Consider the following 18,299-nt stretch of genomic DNA (forward strand, 5'->3'; position numbering starts at 1 on the left):
TTTTTTGGCAGAACCAGGGATTGAACTCAGGTCCTTGCACTTGCCAGAGAAGCGCTTATTCTACTGAGCCATCTCCCCGGCCCCTATAGATTCTTTTTGGACTGGGTAGTATTTCGTGTGTGTGGCTGTGCAGTGTTTTGTGTGCCACGTGTAATCTTTTCCCTCGGTGGATACTTGGGTCACCTCCAGCATTTTACTGTTACAAAGAGCTGTGCAGTGAACATTCTTTCACAGGTCTCTGAGCAAGTAGGTGGGTTTTCAAGTTTTTCCTAGGAGTAGAGTTGCAGCGTCCTAGTCATGCATACCTATAATCTTACTTGGCATGAGTAAGTGCTCTCCACTGTGGGGCACCAGCTGATATTTAGGTCTTTACATACAATGTCTTAAATCTTAAAAACTCTGAGTAAAGGTTACTGTCTTCCTTTAAGAGATGAGGAAACTAAAGCTCAAAGAAAACAGGTCATTTACATGAGGCCACAGAGCCAGGATTTAACTCCATAGTTGTTACCTTCACTACACATTCCTCATTACACCATCATGCTTCCATTATACCAGAGTTTGAAAAGAGAGCAGTCACCATAGCTAAAGCCAGAGAAGGGCCCCGAAGGGAAGAGGTCTGATAGTGGTCAGAGTCCGAGAGGGCAGAGATCCTGGGGTCTTGCTGAGGTCAGCCTGTAGAGTGCAGGCTGGCAGATAAATGTGCGGCTGAAGGGGCCTGAGGAGACACAGAGGGAGGGCCAGCCTGGCACAGGGTAGGATCAGAGATTGGCAGTGCCAGAGGGAGGAAGCAGGGGAAAGCTGCTGGTAGCAGAAACCAGGTAAGTGGTCTACCTCGGGATGGTCTTCGTTACTATCTGCTCCCCACCCCCATTCGTTGTTGGCTGTCTGCTTGCTGGGGCACAGGGTGAACACCTGTGGTCTCTGACTAGAGATCTCGTTTCTGGGGAAGACTCTACTTTCACCTGGGGAAGCATATCCTGGGGCCCAACTGCAGAACCTCAGCAAAGCAGATGAATCTCTGAGGAAGGCGAAGACACCCTGGGAAGGACACGCGTGCCTGTGTTAGGGACTGGCTCCTGGCAGACATGTCTGCCTCTGCCTCCTGTCTCCATCTCCTTTCTCAAGGGAGAGAATTAACCACTTAGCAGTCCAATTATTTAAATACAGGATGACCAAAACTGGCATTTGTTTCATTAATTTTATAGGGTAATATAACTATAACAAGGAATATAAAAACAAGCATGGGCATATCTCCTGCAAACAAGAAGCAGCTGGTTGAAATGACACCTGGCAGGGGTCAGAGAGATAATTCAGCAGCTTAAGAGCCTGCCTGGCAAGCGTAAGGTCCCAAGTTTGACCTTTACTACCACAAAAAAAAAAGACACCTGCCAGGCTGGGGAGATAGCTTAGTAGTCTAAGCACCTGCCTGGTAAGCACAAGGGCCCAGGTTTGATCCCCGGTACCACATGCCATGCCAACCCGTTGCTGTGCAGGCCTCTGAAACTGGGTGTGGTGGCATAAGCCTATAATCCCAGTGCCGGGGAGGATGAGACAGGAAGATCACTACGAGTCCGAGCTACATAGCAAGATCCTGTACCAAATAAATAAGTAAATAAATAAATAAATGTTTTAAAAAAGAAATGACACCTGCCCAAGCATCACTCAGGATAGTGCATAAGTGTGCTCCTAAGTGACACTTACAGTAAGTCGTTCAGTGTTAAGAGAATGGCCTGACCTTACCTTGTGTCCTGAACACCTCCCCACTTTCACTCTGGCCCCAGGAACTTGTGCCTTCAAGCAGGGTTTGAGAAATATTTTGCGAGGATTTAAGTGACCCTCTTAACAGTCACTTCCCTCCTCTCTCCACAGACAATCTGATCAAAGCCATCTTGTCAGTCACCAAAGAGTACCGCCTGACCCCTGCCCTGGACAGGTGAGCCCCTCTCTCTGGCTGCTAGCATATGCAGAAGTGTTGAGGTACATGCTGGGGTGAGTGAAGCAGGTAAGTGGCTTGCCCCTCTGGGGACTGGCAACACTTGGCAAGACATTGCAGCCCTCAGACATCCAAGGTCTGAGGGTAAAAACTAAAGGCAATAGGGTTGGGATCAGACCAGCAAGGGGACGGAGGGTCTTGGCAGTGAGGAGCTTTATGTTGAGGGACAGAATAGCACTGAAACCAATAGGCAAGGGGTTAGAAAGCTCCAGGGTCAGGGCTAAGAGAAACAGAACCAGTCCTTGGTGGTCTATAGGCTTCCAAGTTGAAAATAAGCTAAGCTCTAACCCTGGACCTCTAGTCCCTTCTCTTGTTCTTGTTTACCTAGTAGAGCCTTTTGAGCTCAGCCCATTTCTGTGGCCCCTAAGGCTACCTACACCCCACTAATCCTTGGGGAATCTTCACCCTTGAATGCTGCATTACCAGAGTCCCCTCCTCACCTCCCTGGTTCATTTCTAAATTTGCTGTACTTGTGCTCACTTCGGCAGCACGTATGCTAACATTCGACCAATACAGACATGACTCACATGGCCTCTGCGCAAGGGTGACACACAAGCTCATAAAGTGTTCCATATTTTGTGTATTTGGTATAGGGTCTCACTACGCAGCTCGGACTTGTAATGATCCTCCTGTTTCAGCCTCCCCAGCACTGGGATTACAGGCGGGCACCACCACACTAGGTCTCAGTGGCCAGCTCAGCACGCCCAGGGCCAGGCACTTAGTCCACTAAGCTGTCTCTCTGGCCCTATGTTCTTTATTTTTAAAAAAATAATTAATTTTTTGCACTCATGTATTCCTTGGAAAATGTTAGGACTTAGGGGTGTAGAAGAGCCCCAGGGCCCAGGGTCCTGCTTTGAGATTCCGGGCTCTCCTTGGAAATACTGCTGGAAGTCTTTTGGCTTCTTCTGCCCCAGCCTGGTCCTGGCCAAAGGTGTGGGGTCAAAGACCAAAGGGACGGAAGGAAGGAGACCTGGCGCCAGCTCCTCACAGGCCTCCCACTCTCCCTTCAGCCTCCGCTGCCGCCGCTGCATCATCGTGGGCAATGGAGGTGTCCTTGCCAACAAGTCTCTGGGGTCACGCATTGATGACTATGACATCGTGGTCAGGTGAGCTCCCCAGAGCAGCCCCTTGGGCACCTGAGTGTCAAGGCGCAACACTGACCCTCTAGCCCATCGAGGATGTGCCAGTCTGTCTAGCCACTTGGGTTAGAGTTCAGTGACAACTTCAAGAATATAAAGTTGGTGGGCTTCTCCCCCCCCCCCTTTTGAGACAGGGCCTCACTGTGCAGTTCAGGCTAGCCTTAAACTCATAGAAATCCTCCTGTCTCAGCCTCCCAAGTGCTGGGATTACTGGCGTGTGCCCACACATCTGGCAGGTTGGTGGGCTTTGAAGTGACATAGATGCCTCATTCCCTGCACCTGGGGTATTCTGGGGTCACAGTGTCTCCCCAAATGTGACCCAAGGCAGACTCTGACTGTGCCTGCTCTCTGTAGACTGAACTCAGCACCAGTTAAGGGCTTTGAGAAAGATGTGGGCAGCAAAACAACTCTGCGCATCACCTACCCAGAGGGCGCCATGCAGAGGCCTGAGCAGTATGAGCGCGATTCTCTCTTTGTCCTCGCTGGCTTCAAGTGGCAGGACTTCAAGTGGTTGAAGTACATCGTCTACAAGGAGAGAGTGGTGAGCTTCCCTGGCACCAGCCCCTTCCCTCTTTGCCTGGGCTTTGCCTTTGCCTCCCCGGCTGCCAAGTTAGACCCCTAGCCCCACAAAGAACAAGTAGGAGCCTTCAAAAGGAACAATAATGACTCAAAAATAAAAGATAGCAATGTAACTGAGGGTAGAGGTTACTGGAGCTGAAATGCCTGATGTGTGCTACCAGCCTCTTGATACCCAGGTACACACCCTTTCTCAGCCTCTTCTTGCCAGATCCCAACAGTCCTGAGCCTTCCCTGGCCTGAATAACCCAGGGAAAGAAAGCTTTTATCTCTAAGTCCACCCTAAGATTACTCTCAGTCTGCGTGCTTCGCTGCCCTGGCCTTGTGGCTGCCCCTCACTACTCCTTCTGAGCTCTATCTGACTCTGGTTTTATGGGTCCTTCCATCTTTCCCAGTCAGGAGCTAGGCCTTATTGGAGTCCTCAGGCCATTCTTCAGACACTGTAGGCCCCCAAGATTTGAGGGTGGCAGCTTCCAAGCTTTTATGTGTGGACCTGTCTCTTTGTAACCTTGTCACGGACCTGTAGTTGGGTCCTCAAGCTGCCAGAGTCTGGTTCTGCTCTTTGGGTGTGATTGGATTCTGGAGTCACTATTCTAGGCAGGCAAGTGCCTGGGCTCATTTCCTTAGGGAGTGTCTTTGGCAGAGTAGTGTGAGACTGCTTGTTAGTAGACCACCCACTGAATCCCCTCCTCAGACCTGTTCCCCAGCTCTGAGCCTACAGGGACACCTACCAACTTGTCTGCATCCACTCCCCCCACCCCAGCTCTGTCACCAGCGCCCCCAGGGGAGGGGTGCTGCACTGCTCAGGTCATTCATCTTCTAATACCCAAGCCTCTTGCCAGAGATTGATGACAGATGGCCCTCTGCCTACAGTAAGAAGTTAGTGGTTCCTTCTGGGGATTTAGAGGAGAGTTGAGGGTAGGAACAGCTTAACCTGCCAGGGGAGTCTCAGTGTAATTTGGTTTAATTCCACAGCCCTTTCCCAAGCAAGGCCAAGTTCAGGCAGTGTCAAGTAGGTAGCAAGCAAGAGAGAAGACAGAAGTCAGGTCCAGAAATTCAGGTAGGTGGAACAGTAGGAAAAGTGGGCCCGTCTTGCAACCAGGCTGAAGGAGGCAGCAGGGTGGTCATTTGGCTTTAAACAGCCTCAGCTTCAAACAAGGCCTAGTGCCCACACAACCAGTCAGAGAATGGGAGTAGCCCATCCTCAGAACCTTGGGGCCTGAGTTACCAGTGTCCCCAGAGTCCTTCTCTTTGCCTTGAGGGAAATAGAATTGGAATCACAGGGTAACTTGTTGAAGGGGAAAATGGAGGGAAATTAAGCCTGCCTTGGTGAACCTGGGGATCCTGGGGCTGCTTTTTCACTCTAGTCTTCTGCCCATATGCCCACTCCCTCTTGGCACTTCTTTTGTCTGTGTGTGGGCCTCTGTCAGAACCCCAGGCTTCCCTCTGGGCAGGGCCCTGATCCCATTGGTTTTGCCTCTCGGGACCCAGTTGCCATACATAATCTGGAATTTGTTCAAACACCAGCTTCTAATTCCTGCTAGGGGGATAGGAAAAGCCAAGCAGTCCAGATAAGGACAGGCCAGAGGGGTCCAGAGTACCCTGGTGGGTATTGCTACTTGTTCCTTCCAAGAGCATGGAGATGAGTCAAGTCAGGGTTCCTGAAGTTCATCCAAGGTAGAAAGGAAAGAAAGAAGGGCTGGTGAGATGGCTCAGTGGTCTAAAGCACCTACTTAGAACAAGCTTAGCGAAGCCCGAAGCCCAGGGACCGCGGTTCAATCCCCCAACACCACATGCCAGCCAGCCCGCCCCCTGGTGGTCGGAGCTGGCCACACACACACACACCACACACACACACACACACACACACACACACACACAAAAAAATAAATTTAAAAAAAAAAAAAAGAAAGAAGGGGCAAGAAAGCACGCTTGAGTCATGGGCTACATATAGCAAGAAGACTGAGAGGCTCTCAGCCCAGACAGGTCAGGGGTCTCCAGCAGAAGGGCACTCTCAGACCCCTGCTTAGCCCTGTCCTGCCATGCACAGCGATGTAGGACTAGCTTCATACGAGTGAGAACTCTATCTCAGTGGGCAGGAGCAAGGAAGAGAGGGAGATGAGTTTCTATAGTGCTATGGGCCCTCTCTGGTGCCAGAGTCAAAAAAGAAAAGGGCTCAGCCTGTGGAGTGAGCTGCCAGGGGTGTGCCGGGGCCTGACCTTTCCCATTATGCAGAGTGGACTTTTGCATGGGTCCCTTGCTGCCTCAGAGGCTTCCTACTTTCACACCCTTCTCCACCCCGCTCAAGGCACTCCAGGACTGACGCATGCTCTGCTTTGCTTCTCTGGCTACTGAGACCCAGGTGAGCATGAGCCAGGCTGCTCCTTCTGGCCTGCCCTGCTGCTGCAGTGCTGTTTCTAGCCATGCAGCCTGAGGCTGCTGGCAAGCTCTGGACCTCTCTGGAGTCTCACCTGCAAAATTCTGGCAGGAGGCAGCCCAGTTCTGGAGCCAGGACCTGGCTGGGCAAGATTGGAACAGGTGTTAAGCCTCAATCGCAGGTGCTGCCTGCCGCTAGCTATGTGAACAATAACTTATAGTGTGTGCTGTTCTGGTACCTGGAGTCCTGCTGGGTATGGTAAGGGTAAAGTGTACAGGAGAGCAAGCATCCTGTGACAGGCTGGCCCTCCTCTTCTCCAGCTGGAAGCTCTCCTCTTCACCTTTTAGGGCCCTTTGCTTCCTTCATTATCACTAGAGGGTAGCACAGATAATTCCAAACAAGTTGTCAAAAGACTCTATCTCCCATCCCAAGAGCCTTTACCAAGCTATCACGCAAGTATAAGAGCTCCTAGAAGGCCATGGGTGCTGAGGACATCTCAGAAAAAACGCCTGTGGACAGGTGAGCACCTAGGGAAGTGAGGCCAACAGGGAGGGTGGATCCCGGGACTTGAGGGTACAGCCCCCATGTGAGGTGCAGCCTCCAGCTCCCAAGCACCTCTCCTCAGAGGCATGGCTGTCACCATCCCCCACTCATTCCCTGGGAATCCAGAGATGAATCAGAAGTCCTCCCAACCCAAAGTTGATCACAGTGTGGTGGAAGTGCCGTCCTGAAACTACACTGGTGGTGCAGTGTAGCAAATATGCAGTCCTGGGAGCAGGATGGGAGGGGGCAGGAGAAGGCCTCCTGGAGGAGGCACCGCTGAGCTGGCCCTCAAGAAGAGTTAGGAGTGAGTCAGATGAAGGAGTGAGAAGCAAAGGGAAGTGTGTGCCAAGGCCCAGAGAGACCGCGCTCTGCTTAGGACACTGAACAATACTATGTTAGCTGTAATAATATGACTGTTACCAACAGTGTGTCAAGAGTATGGGGCCAGGGAGATGGCTCAGTAGAATAAGCACTTCCCTGGCAAGCGCAAGGGACTGAGTTCAATCCCTGGTTCTGCCAAAAAAAAAAAAAAAAAAAAAAAAAAAAAAAAAAACTAAATTTAAGAACTAATACTATAAAATTCTTCAAAGAAATATAGGGATAAATCCTCATAATTTTATTTATGGCAGTGGATTTTTAAATATTATATTAAACAGTCAAAGAACAGAAAGGAAAACTCACATCATGAAAATTTAAAACTTTCATGAATCAAAGGATACTATCCAAAAAGTGAAAAAAAAAAAAAAACAACAACAACAACTGGGGCCGGGGAGATGGCTCAGTAGAATAAGTGCTTCCCTGGCAAGCTCAAAGGTCTGAGTTCAAGCCCCAGTTCTGCCAAAAAAAAAAAAAGAAAAGAGTATGCTACCACATGTCTCAGGTATGGTCTATGTGTCCTCCTCCCGGTGCTGGATGAAGACGGGAGGTACCCCATCCACTGTCCAGAAGAAGCAACCCTGTGGCCTGAAACAGTGGCAGTGTGAGGGCAGAGCTTCCTACCCTCATCGGGCCGGGTCAGCGTGGTTTGGTCCCAGCCCTGCAAGGCAAGGAAGGGCATGAGGGCAGAGGCTTGGCTCCAGGACAGTTTTGACAAAGGCTTCACCATCTACAGTAACTCACTTTCCAAGGAAGAAAAAAAGGGCTAGATCGCCAGGGCCTCCATTCACGTTCAGGCACTGGGCTGTGATTTTAGGAGCTACAGCATGTTTTAAGAGAGGAAAAACTGTTTAGACCCTGAAGTTATACAGACTTGGGTTTGCATCTAGACTCTGGTACGTGTTAGCTAAGGTTACTTGGCAAATTACTTTCCCCCTTAGGTTTAGCCTCACAATAGTAGTGGTACTACCCATCTTTTAGGGCTGTTTTAAAATTAAATAAGGTGCAACAGAAAAGCACCTAGCACAGAGAACCTAATAAGTTCCCAATCTAGGGCAGTTTTTAATGTTACTTGTTGTTTTCTATTATTGGCGATGGTGTTGCAGCTAGAAAGCACTGTTACTGTGGGGTGTGAAACATTTTTCTGTCCAGATTGTAGGCCCTGACCTAGCCAGTGACCTCAAAATAGGTAGAGGCCAAAATGGGAGACTGGAGCCTCCTAGTGACGCAGCAGCAGAGCTGGGCAGTCTGGGAAATCCACAGGGTAAATAGGGCCACCATGTCTGAATGTGAGGCCTCACTGGACCAGGCCTAAGCTGGGGATTGGATGTCCATCTTCACCTGAGCCTCTTCTCTGCTAGGGTCTGAGAAGACTGCCCGGGAGGAGCCCAGCCTGGGCACTACCTCACCTTAGGGGAGACTCGGGGCAGGGCCCACAGCATGGCCTGGACTACAGCACAGCATTCGTGACTCCACTCCAGGCTCCTTGCCACACCTCTGAGCTGAGCCCTCCTGGGACAGCACCCCCTTTGCGGCCATCTCCAGAAGCCATAGCTGTCCTTATGCCTCTTATTCCCTGTAAGGGCTGGGAGGACCTCATACTCCCTCACTAGACTGTGTCTGACTACTGTTTCTCCCCTCGTGGAAGCGGGTGGGCCTTATGTCATCACTACACTGTACTTCCCTCCACCACTGGCATCTGTGACCTCTTGGTTCTTCTGCTGCATAACAGCTATCATTGTCAGTCTCTTCTTTTCATGCCTGTCTTCTTCTTTTCTTCTTTCTTCTTTTTCTTGTCTCCTTCCTCTTTTTCTACCATTATCATCCTTATAGCTGTCATTTATAAAAGTTCTCGTTTTCCCAACATCCCTTGAATTCTTCCATTCATTGTCATAGTGACCCTATTAGATAGGGACTGTTGTCCCCATGTAGAGCTCAGGAAGTAAGCAGAGAGGGCAAATGGTGTGGTTAAGGTCACCCAGCTAGGTAAGTGGTAGAGCTGAAGTTAAATTCAAACAGGACTTTCTGCCGCCCACCCTGACCGTATGCCTTCCATGCACCACGGCCTAGAGTGCCGAGAGCCACCTCCATGTCCCGGGCCCCGGGCTACACAATGTGCGTGCATTGATTCAGCCACCTACGAGGCAGGTACTCTGCACACTAGGAAGTGGCACAGCCACATTTTGGACTTAAGGTATTTCACTGTAACACTGCACTATAACATTTCTCATTTACTAATTTGTTCACTCAGATCCAAACCAGTCACAGAAGTCATGTAAAGTCCGTGTTTCAGCACCATCCTCGTCGCTTGAGACTCCTTCCTCTGTACCTTTCCCCACTCCAGCTGGGCTAATACCATGAGAGACAAATCACAGCTGAGGTTATAGCCTATTACCTTACTAGTGTCTTGGGGCTACTTCCTATCCCTGTCCCTGATCCTATCCCAAGCAGAAATCATACTTCCAGCTGCACAAAAAAAAATAAATAAATAAAGGTCACCATTAAGCAAGACTTCCCTGCATTCATCCCTCCTTCCTCCTGCAAGTCTTTCCTGGCCTGTCCTGCCCAGTGCCAGTTTTTTCCTAGCCCCAGGGGCCTGCTCTTCTCACCTCCTCAGGAGCTGTCTTGGTTTGTTTTCTGAGCCTCCTCTGGCATCTGTTCATTTGTTCAAATCACTCTCACCTTGAAAATAAAAGCCCTTTCCAGCACGTGCTCGTCCTCTCTCCTTCCTTTCTGTTTAGGCTTCTGGGAAGAGTCACCACCTATTCCAGCATCTTTGTGTTGGCCCCTTCCCATTACTTGGGCCCTCTGCCTAACCCATTCCTCTGGCTGTAACCTTTTTGATTCTGAATTCTGTGGACTCAGCCTCTGCCCTTCAAGGTGCAGGAATAACTTACCAGCAAGTATTTACTGGGCACAGAGGTAGGTTCTAGGAAGAAGCCAGTGGAAGCATCTGGAAAGCATCCTTGATTCCTCGTCTCCCTTGCCCTTCTTATTCAATCAATCAGTCTCCATATCTGTGACTACTCCTTCTACAGCTACCTTGTTGAGGTGATTTTAGCAGCTTCTTTATTATTTTTATTATTATTATTATTATTATTAAATTTATTGTTACGATATATATATATATATATATATATATATATATATTGATCATATCCATCATAGGAAATTTGTACCTGCATATGCTACATCGATTGTTTTTTTCCCAATCTCCCCCCCCTCCCTTCAACTCCTCTTCCCCTCCTTATTTACAAAAGCTTTGTTTCCATTTTATACTTCTTTTATTTTTTTTCTTTTCCCTTCCTTCCTTTCCTCCCTAGTTTCTCTTTCCTTTTGAGCAGTTTCTTCCTATTTTATAATAGCTAGTGCACATTTTGGTCCTTATTTACTCCTATACTTTCTCACATCAGGGAAACAACGCAATATTTACACTGTGTCTGATTTATTTCACTTAAGAGTATGGCCTCAAAGTGTATCAAATTACTTACAAATGTCTCAAGTTTATCCTTCTTTATGGTTGAGTTGTACTTCATTGTATTTTTTTAATGCATCTTTTTTTATCCATTCTTCAGTTGATGGGCATTTGAATTGTTTCTAAGATTTAGGTATTACATACTGTGCCACTGTAAATATGGGTGTGCACATGCCACCATAGTATGATATTCTTAATTCTTCCAGGAAGATACCCAGCAGGGGAATAGCTGGATCAAATGGGGCCTCGAATCCTAGTACTTTGAGGAGTCTCCACACTGATTTCCACAGTGGTTGCACCAACCTACGCTCCTACCAACATGGGGAAGGGTTCCCTTTTCCTCATAGCCCCTCCAGTATTTGTTATTGGTTGATTTCTTGATGACAGTCATTCTTTCTGGAGTGATATGGAATCTCGGTGTTGTTTTAATTTGCATCTCTCAAATGACCAGTGATGTTCAAAATTTTCTCATATGTGGGTTGTCTTTTCACTCTGTTGGGGTTCTTTCTTTTTTTTTTTTTTTCTTTCTTTATTGGCTACAGGGTCTCACTATGCAGCTCAGACTTATAGTGATCCTCCTGTATCAGCCTCCCCAGTGCTGGGATTACAGGGGTGTGCCACCACAGCCAGTCTCAGTGGCTGGCTTAGCGCACTGCATGTTGTGCCGGGGATCGAACCCCAGTCCCTGTGCTTGCCTAAGTAGGCACTTGGTCTGCTAGGCTATCTCTCTGGCCCCCTTTTCACTCTTTATTATACACACAACATGTATACAGCACGCTCATGATACAAAATGTGGTCTCCTATTCATACCCCCTAGTTTCATCTACCACCCTTCCCAGGACTGTGTTAGATAGTCATCTTCTAGGTCTGTGGGGAACAGGAACAGCCTTGTTTATGTCTGCAAGCCCAGAACCTCCAGCAGGGTTTGAACATAATAACCATACATAAAGGAATAAATGTGGAAACTAAGGCCAAAGTGAGGCAGTAACTTCTGAACAATCCGGGTTTTGACCCCGAACTTTGGCTGTTGGTCAGGGCTCTTTCCTCTGAATTCTGCTCTCTTGTGTTCATTGCCTAGGAAATGATTCTTTCAGATTCAGACCCTCATATCCTCTTGCTCTCTTCTTCTCCTGAGAATCTCTTTCTTCTTCAAGATCATTCTCCTTGATAGAGAAATGAAAGCTCAACAGTCCCTAGCGCCCTGCTTCTTTGTCTATCAGCATCGCGTGGTCTGCCCCAAGCCAACTCAACTCCTCTTTTTGTTCTTTGCTTTTTCCAAATATAGCTTTGAAAAAGGTTTTTTGACCCTTTCCTCATAACACTCATCTAAATAAATTCCAAGTGGACTATAAAAAGTAAATCATAAAAAAATAGCCAAAGGAAACTTTGAAGAAGTAGAAATCAAATCTTAATACCATATGCAAATTGAAACAAACAAGACTGTAACACAACTTTGAAAAGTGTATTTAGAAAGTATGAGAAACAGCCAAGTGGCTCGTGCCTGTGATCCCAGCTCTTGGAGACTGAGGCAGGAGCATTGTGAGTTTGAGCCTAGCTTTTACTACATAAGAAGGCCCTGTCAAAAAATGTAAGGGAGGGGGCTCATTTTCATGAAGGTGGATAAGAAAACTTTTGGAAGCCCAGTAGCTAAGGGGAAAGAGGTGCTCAGATTACAGAGGAAAAAAATAAGAATAACAAACAGAAAAGTGTGGCCTGCCCAGAAGTAGGAGACATTCGTGTACAGGCAGCGGGGTGCCACTTGTCAGCTCTCACATTGTCAAAGAAGGTGTTTAAATTATGACACAGAAGACTGGCAAGAATACAGTGACAGCCACTCTCAAAGACTGCTAGTCAGAGTAGCCAGGCAGACAGAGTTTTTGGAAAGGAAACATTTGATACAAAGAAAGAAGAAAATCTATATGTACAGATTTTCTTTCATATGTTTATAGTAGCCAAACTTAGAATGTGACCAGGATGTTATTGGGTAGATTAGAGTTCCACTGCTGGCTGGAGTCGAGAAGCACACAGCCACCCTGGGGAGGGCGTAGGCACCCATGCCAGCGATGTCTGCCACTCTTTCTCTATTGTTTACATAGGGTAAAGGTCAGCTTCAGAGTTAGGAACTGAAATCAGCCTCTTCCTCTGCCATGGCCACCTGGACACTGCTCTGAGGCTTAAGTGGGGCAGAATCCGCCAACACTTGATAGCCTGTGCTCACCTGCAGTGTTGGCCACCTCCCGAGACGTGAAACTAAGCACAGTAAGCACTGCCAGTAGGCAGGGTGAAGGCCCAAGCACAGGGCCAGGAGTAACTGTCAGGGAGAGCAGTAGGCCCTGACCCAAGGGAGCAGGTGCCACCTTGGTCAAGAGTCCCCAAGTCTTGGCTCTAGAATACTTAGGTCTCAGACCCTAACTGGTTGTGGTGGTCCCTAGACCTGGGCAGTGGGACCCTACTCTCGTCCTCCTCTTGCTGTATTCTTTGCCATGAAGTAAAGAAGAATATGCAGTGCCACAAGGAAGATGGCTATGCCAAGCCCATCCAGCCTTGCAGGAACATTTGCAGGCCCTGGAGGCCTCCAGATTTCTTGCCTAACAGTGCTACATCTCCCTCCATCCTCCTACAGGCAGAATGTAACTGCTGATCCATAGGCCAGGAGTGCTGTTTGCAGAGGCAGTGAGCAGTGTGAATGTGCAGTGTGAGAAGCACACATACAAAGTTGTTAGAGTGTGGGAAGGGAGCAGGAATAAGTGGACTGTAGGCAGCTCTCCCTGCGCTACTGTGGTCCAACACACATTTCCACAGTCAGAACTGTAAATTCTGTCCTGGCCTCCAAAACATTTTTTAAGAAATATAGACCATATTTTGATTAGCAGCTTAATGATTTGGTTTATAAATTGCAAATATGTGTCTTAATTTTAAACATTTAGGGCGTGGGCATCCATTTGTAATTTGGACCCCATGATGTTAAAGGTGAGCCTTCACAGGCATGGGGGCAGCCTAGGAACGAGTCTACGAACACAGCTAGAGGGTCTTAGAGGCCAGAGTCACATTGGGAAACTTACACCTTGTCCTGAGGACTAATAATAGCAGAAACTAACAAGAGCTCACTTTATTTGTTCTAATCTTTGATTTATGTATTTGGTACAAGGTCTCACTACACAGCTCGGACTCATAGTGATCCTTCTGTCTCAGCCTCCCCAGCGCTGGGAATACAGGTGTGTGCCAACATGCCCAGTTTCAGTGACCGGCTCAGCACGGGGCCAGCACAGCATATGGTACTGGGGCTCCTTGCACTTGCCAGACAGGCACTTAGACCACCGAGCTATCTCCTAGTCCCACAAGAGCTTCCTTTAGATTAAAATTTTTATATGTATAACCTTTAACTGCCATGATTTAAACCACAATAAGCAGAACTTGAATTCATACCCTAATTCCAGAGATGAGGGTATTCTATAATGAGCCTTAGAAAGCCTGAAGGACATGCACAGAGTTGCTGGGGTGTTAGGGTTCAGACCCAGATCCATACTCATAACTTTTACATAAGCTGCCTGTCTCCCAGAGCAGTGGAGGGCCGCTGTCGCTTTTGTACCCAAGTGTGTTAAGGTCAGACACATACAGGGAAGCTAGTGAACTGAAGGAAGGCAAGAGGGTGACAGAGTAGCCCCATGAAAGTTAGCTTATGCTAGGGCAGTGACCATGGGGAGGATCAGGAATAGACACATCTGCCCTAGTCTTGGCTGTGAAAGCCAGCCAGAGTTGGTCTCTGCCCTCAGTCCACTCAGACATGGCATCTCGGAGTGAGCCCGGGAAGTAGCAGCATCACAGGAGCCTGAAGGCAAGGTCCTTTCTTCCCACATCCTTCCTCCTGCTCCTGGCTCTGCTGACAAAGTAAAGCTAGTTGCATCAGCAGGAGACTGTCGGCTCCACACCAAGGAGCTGGGTCCAGACTTGACTGAGGCGGGGACATTCCTGGAGGAGGAGGGATTCAGCAAAGAATGTACCCAAAGGACCTTGAGGAGAGGTGTGACCTGGGGGCCAGCCACAGTGACTGAGCTGATAGTCCTCTGAGTTGTGTCCTGTGGTTCAGGGAACTAAGATGTGATGGGACTTAGTCCAGATTTGGGTCCCACCGGTGTGGCAGTGTCACCTCACAGCAGGCAGGCCTGCAGTTCCGTCTACCCATCTGCAGGTGCGAAAGGGAAAATCTGACTCCCCTGTTGGAGTGCCCGGATATGTGCAGGTGTAGACCTGTGGATGACTGCAGGTGTGGATGTGTGCTGGTCTCTTTTTGTGGTGTTTGATGTTGCCAACCACATCCTTTGTTTCAGTCTCTGTAACACTCTGGCCTGATAGTAAGGCTTATTAAGCTCGTGGATACCAGACACTGCCAGATGCTATAAACCACACAGCATCTCATGTAATCTTCTCAACTCTGTATGAAATGAATTTTATCATCCCTGTTTTATGCCAGAGGAACTTGAGGCTTAAAGAGATGGCATGAGGTGCCCGGGGTCATAGAGGTAGAGAATTGGAATGTGAACCTTGGCTTTCCAGACTGGGAAGGCTGTGCCATGGTATGCAAGAGGTTGTCTGTGCCTGTATACTCTTCTGAGAAGAGGAGCTATGGAGTTTTTGTTTGTTTTTAAGGCACAGGCTGAGGCTTTTTTGATACCCCATATTTTTATGGCTAGAGAAACAAAGAAATGCTCAAATTGCATCTGGGTCTTACTGCTTCTCCTTCCCTGAAATTCCTGAGGAAGTTCTACAGGAGGACACCGACCAACAGGAAAGAAGAGAAGCAGCACTAGCGTGCTCGGGCAGTGCCCTGTTTACCACAGGGCTCCTTGGGGCTCCTTTCTCCCAAGGGTTGACACTGCTTCAGCCAATACAACCTGTCCAGAGCTGATCCATGCAGACAGGGGCTTCTTCCCAGTTCCACCAAAAGGCTTAGCTGTTTCTCCACCTTCCCATTCCTTCTGGGTTCTGCTGGCCTGTCTTTAACACACACACCTCCCAGAGACACAGAAAAAGGGTAGAAGAGTAACATAGACTTGGCCTTTGCTCACTCATTCTGGTGGGTCAAGAGTAAGTGTTTGCTCTGAGCACGTGTCTTTTGAGCCGGCCATGGAGGACAGAAAGTCTTCCAGAGAAAGAAATGTTGCTGCAGAGGTGGCACACAGGAAGGCGTGGCTGAAGCCAGACAACCCCTAGAGGGGCAGCTGCAGAGGAGGCTTAGCAGGGGCAACTTCTGCTGTGGATGGCGTGCTGCATGGTAACAGGAGCACTGCCCTCCCTGGGCTGGGCCCTGCACTGCAGAGATGAATCCGACGGGAGCACTACCCTGCAGGGCACAGGCACATAGCACACCACCGATGTGCACTCAACCTGAGTAATGTCATTTCATTCTCACAGCAGCCCACAAGGTAAATACTAAGTATTCCTAGTTTATCCATAAGAAACCTACTTATTCTTGGTCCAGGACCTCCACACAGTAAGTGACCAGAGCTAAAGGTGAACCCAAAGAACAGTCTTTTTTGTTTGTTTGTTCTTTGAGACAAGGTCTCACCATGCAGTCCAGGCTGGCCTTGAACTCAGTATGGAACCCAAGCTGGCCTTGAACTCACAGTGCCCCTCCTGCCTCAGCCTCTTGAATGCTGCACCATCAGTGCCCAGCAAGCCCTAGGATCTTAACTGTGTTCCATTGCTTTTTGAAGGATAGCTAGCAGTTCTGCACTGGCTCAGAGAGGGCCAGGAAGGCCATGCGAGAGGTAGGTGTTGGGCAGGGTGAGTCACATGGAGGCAGGAATGTAGTACTAGAGACCAGAAAAAGCAGCAGGAGCATGGAGGCAAGAATTGGTGGCATCTTCAGATGGGCTAAGATTGAACCCAGTGGAATAGGCAGAACTTCCTGTGGGCAGAGATGATGTGTTCTAATTTGTTTTTTGTAAGACCATTCTAGCAGAGTGGATGATAGTTTGGGAGGCAGAGTCAGCCTGTTTGGGACAATGACTCTGAATATTGAATATGCAAATAGATTCAACAGTTGTGTGGCTTTTATGCTTCAGTTATTCCGCTGAGCTCTGAGGTGTTGACCCGTCATTACGATAGTCTAGATGCAAGTATGATGAGGCCTTCACCTGACAGGAGCAGTAGCTTTGGGAGCAAGGCATGAACCAGTATTCTGAGGAGACAAGAACAAAATGACCAGAAGTTCAGTAGGACCAGCGGGAGAGAGAGAGTAGAGGAACTCTGAAGATCCCAGGTTTCTGGTGTGGCAGATGGATGGGCCGAAGGAGAAGAGGACACAGGGACAAACAGATCTGGGGAAACAAGACATTGTTCATGTCCAACAGCAGAAGTAGTTACATGGGTGGGTCATGTATTATTTAACCACACCACTTCTGTAAATTATTGGAGGTTTTTTTTCTGGTTTTTCACTTTTATAAACAACACTGTTATTACAGGTATGATGGCACACACTTCTAATCCTGGCCATCCTGAAGGCTGAGGTAGAGGAGCACAAGTTCAAGGCCAGTTTGGGCAGCTTAATGAGACCCTGTCTCAAAATAAAAATATAAACTCGTTTTTAAAAATACACTTGTACTTGGGGCCAGGGAGATAGCTCAGTAGGATAAGCACTTGCCTGGCAAGCACAAGGGCCTTAGTTCAATCCCTGGTTCCGGAAAAAAAAAAAAAAAAAAATACACTTGTACAGAGGTCTTCACCATTTTTATTACTTTTAGAAGGGAAATGTTGGAGTCATAGTTATAAACAGCTTTGAGGCTTTAGATGGATATTGTCTTGGACAGGATATCCTGTCTACTTCTTGTACTATGGATAGCCACTAAGAAGATAACAATATACAATGTATTAATTATTGAAAATGTCCTATTAATCAGCTTTGAAACTGTCTCATTCATATTTTTTCTCAATAAAACAAAATAAATTTTATCATATGTATAGATTTAAATAAAATTACCACAAACAAGTTAAAAAAAAAATAGATGGATATTGTCTGATGGCTTTTTTTGGGAACGCTATACCGAATTTTACTCCTGGGATTTTTTTTTTTTCCTTGGCGGAACCAGGGATTGAACTGATGTAAAATATGTGTATGATTATAGAAAGGATTTGCTAGGTAGGTTTGGATAAATCCTATGGCTCTCTGCTATCAGAGGTGGAAGAATGCACAAAGGCCACTTGTAAGCTGCAGGACCATAGGATCCAGTCAGAGGTCAGAGGCTTGAGTTCACAGCAGAGTCTGCTGTGAGTGTGTTGCAAGAATGGAGAGTCTACAGTGGGAGCTGATGGAACTCAAAGTGCATGTCCAAAGGCAAGGAGTGGGCAAGACTAGATCTACTCCAGTGAAAGAAAGAGAAAACTTCTTTCACTTTTTATTCTGTCCAGAATACAAGCCTATTGATGGTTCCACCCACATCTTTTTTTTTTCTTTTCTTTGTGTGTGTGTGTGTGTGTGTGTGTGTGTGTGTGTGGCCAGCTCAGCCCACTAGGGGGCGGGGCGGGCTGGCATGTGGTGCTAGGGGATTGAACCGCGGTCCCTGTGCTTTGCGAAGCTTGTTCTAAGTAGGTGCTTTAGACCACTGAGCCATCTCACCAGCCCCTCCACCCACATCTGGGGTCAGTCTTTCCTCTTCAGTTTGCAGCCCACATATCGATCCTCAGACTTACTCAAAGCTTTACTACTCTGCTAGGCAGTTGTTCCTTTCGTTGACAGATCACAGTTAACAAGTACATACACAGGGCTGGGGAGATGGTTCAGTGGTCTAAAGCACCTACTTAGAACAAGCTTAGCAAAGCACA

At 47.9% G+C, this 18,299-nt stretch overlaps 1 protein-coding gene and 1 non-coding gene across 3 annotated transcripts in view; both read left to right on the forward strand.

The window, feature by feature from the left end:
- St3gal3 (ST3 beta-galactoside alpha-2,3-sialyltransferase 3) overlaps positions 1-18,299 on the forward strand; it is a 252,926-nt gene that overhangs the window by 225,787 nt on the left and 8,840 nt on the right. For both annotated transcript variants that reach the window (XM_023707860.1, XM_004647615.2), the window contains 3 exons: positions 1,870-1,933; positions 3,004-3,099; positions 3,487-3,673. In XM_023707860.1, the coding sequence (XP_023563628.1) occupies positions 1,870-1,933; positions 3,004-3,099; positions 3,487-3,673 (347 nt within the window). The remainder of the gene's footprint in view (positions 1-1,869; positions 1,934-3,003; positions 3,100-3,486; positions 3,674-18,299) is intronic.
- LOC111814442 lies at positions 2,466-2,572 on the forward strand. The gene has a single exon (XR_002819431.1). It is a non-coding gene; the product is annotated as a U6 spliceosomal RNA (small nuclear RNA).

This window comes from Octodon degus, unplaced genomic scaffold (assembly GCF_000260255.1).
Source record: "Octodon degus isolate 3935 unplaced genomic scaffold, OctDeg1.0 scaffold00315, whole genome shotgun sequence".
Lineage (NCBI taxonomy): Eukaryota > Metazoa > Chordata > Mammalia > Rodentia > Octodontidae > Octodon > Octodon degus.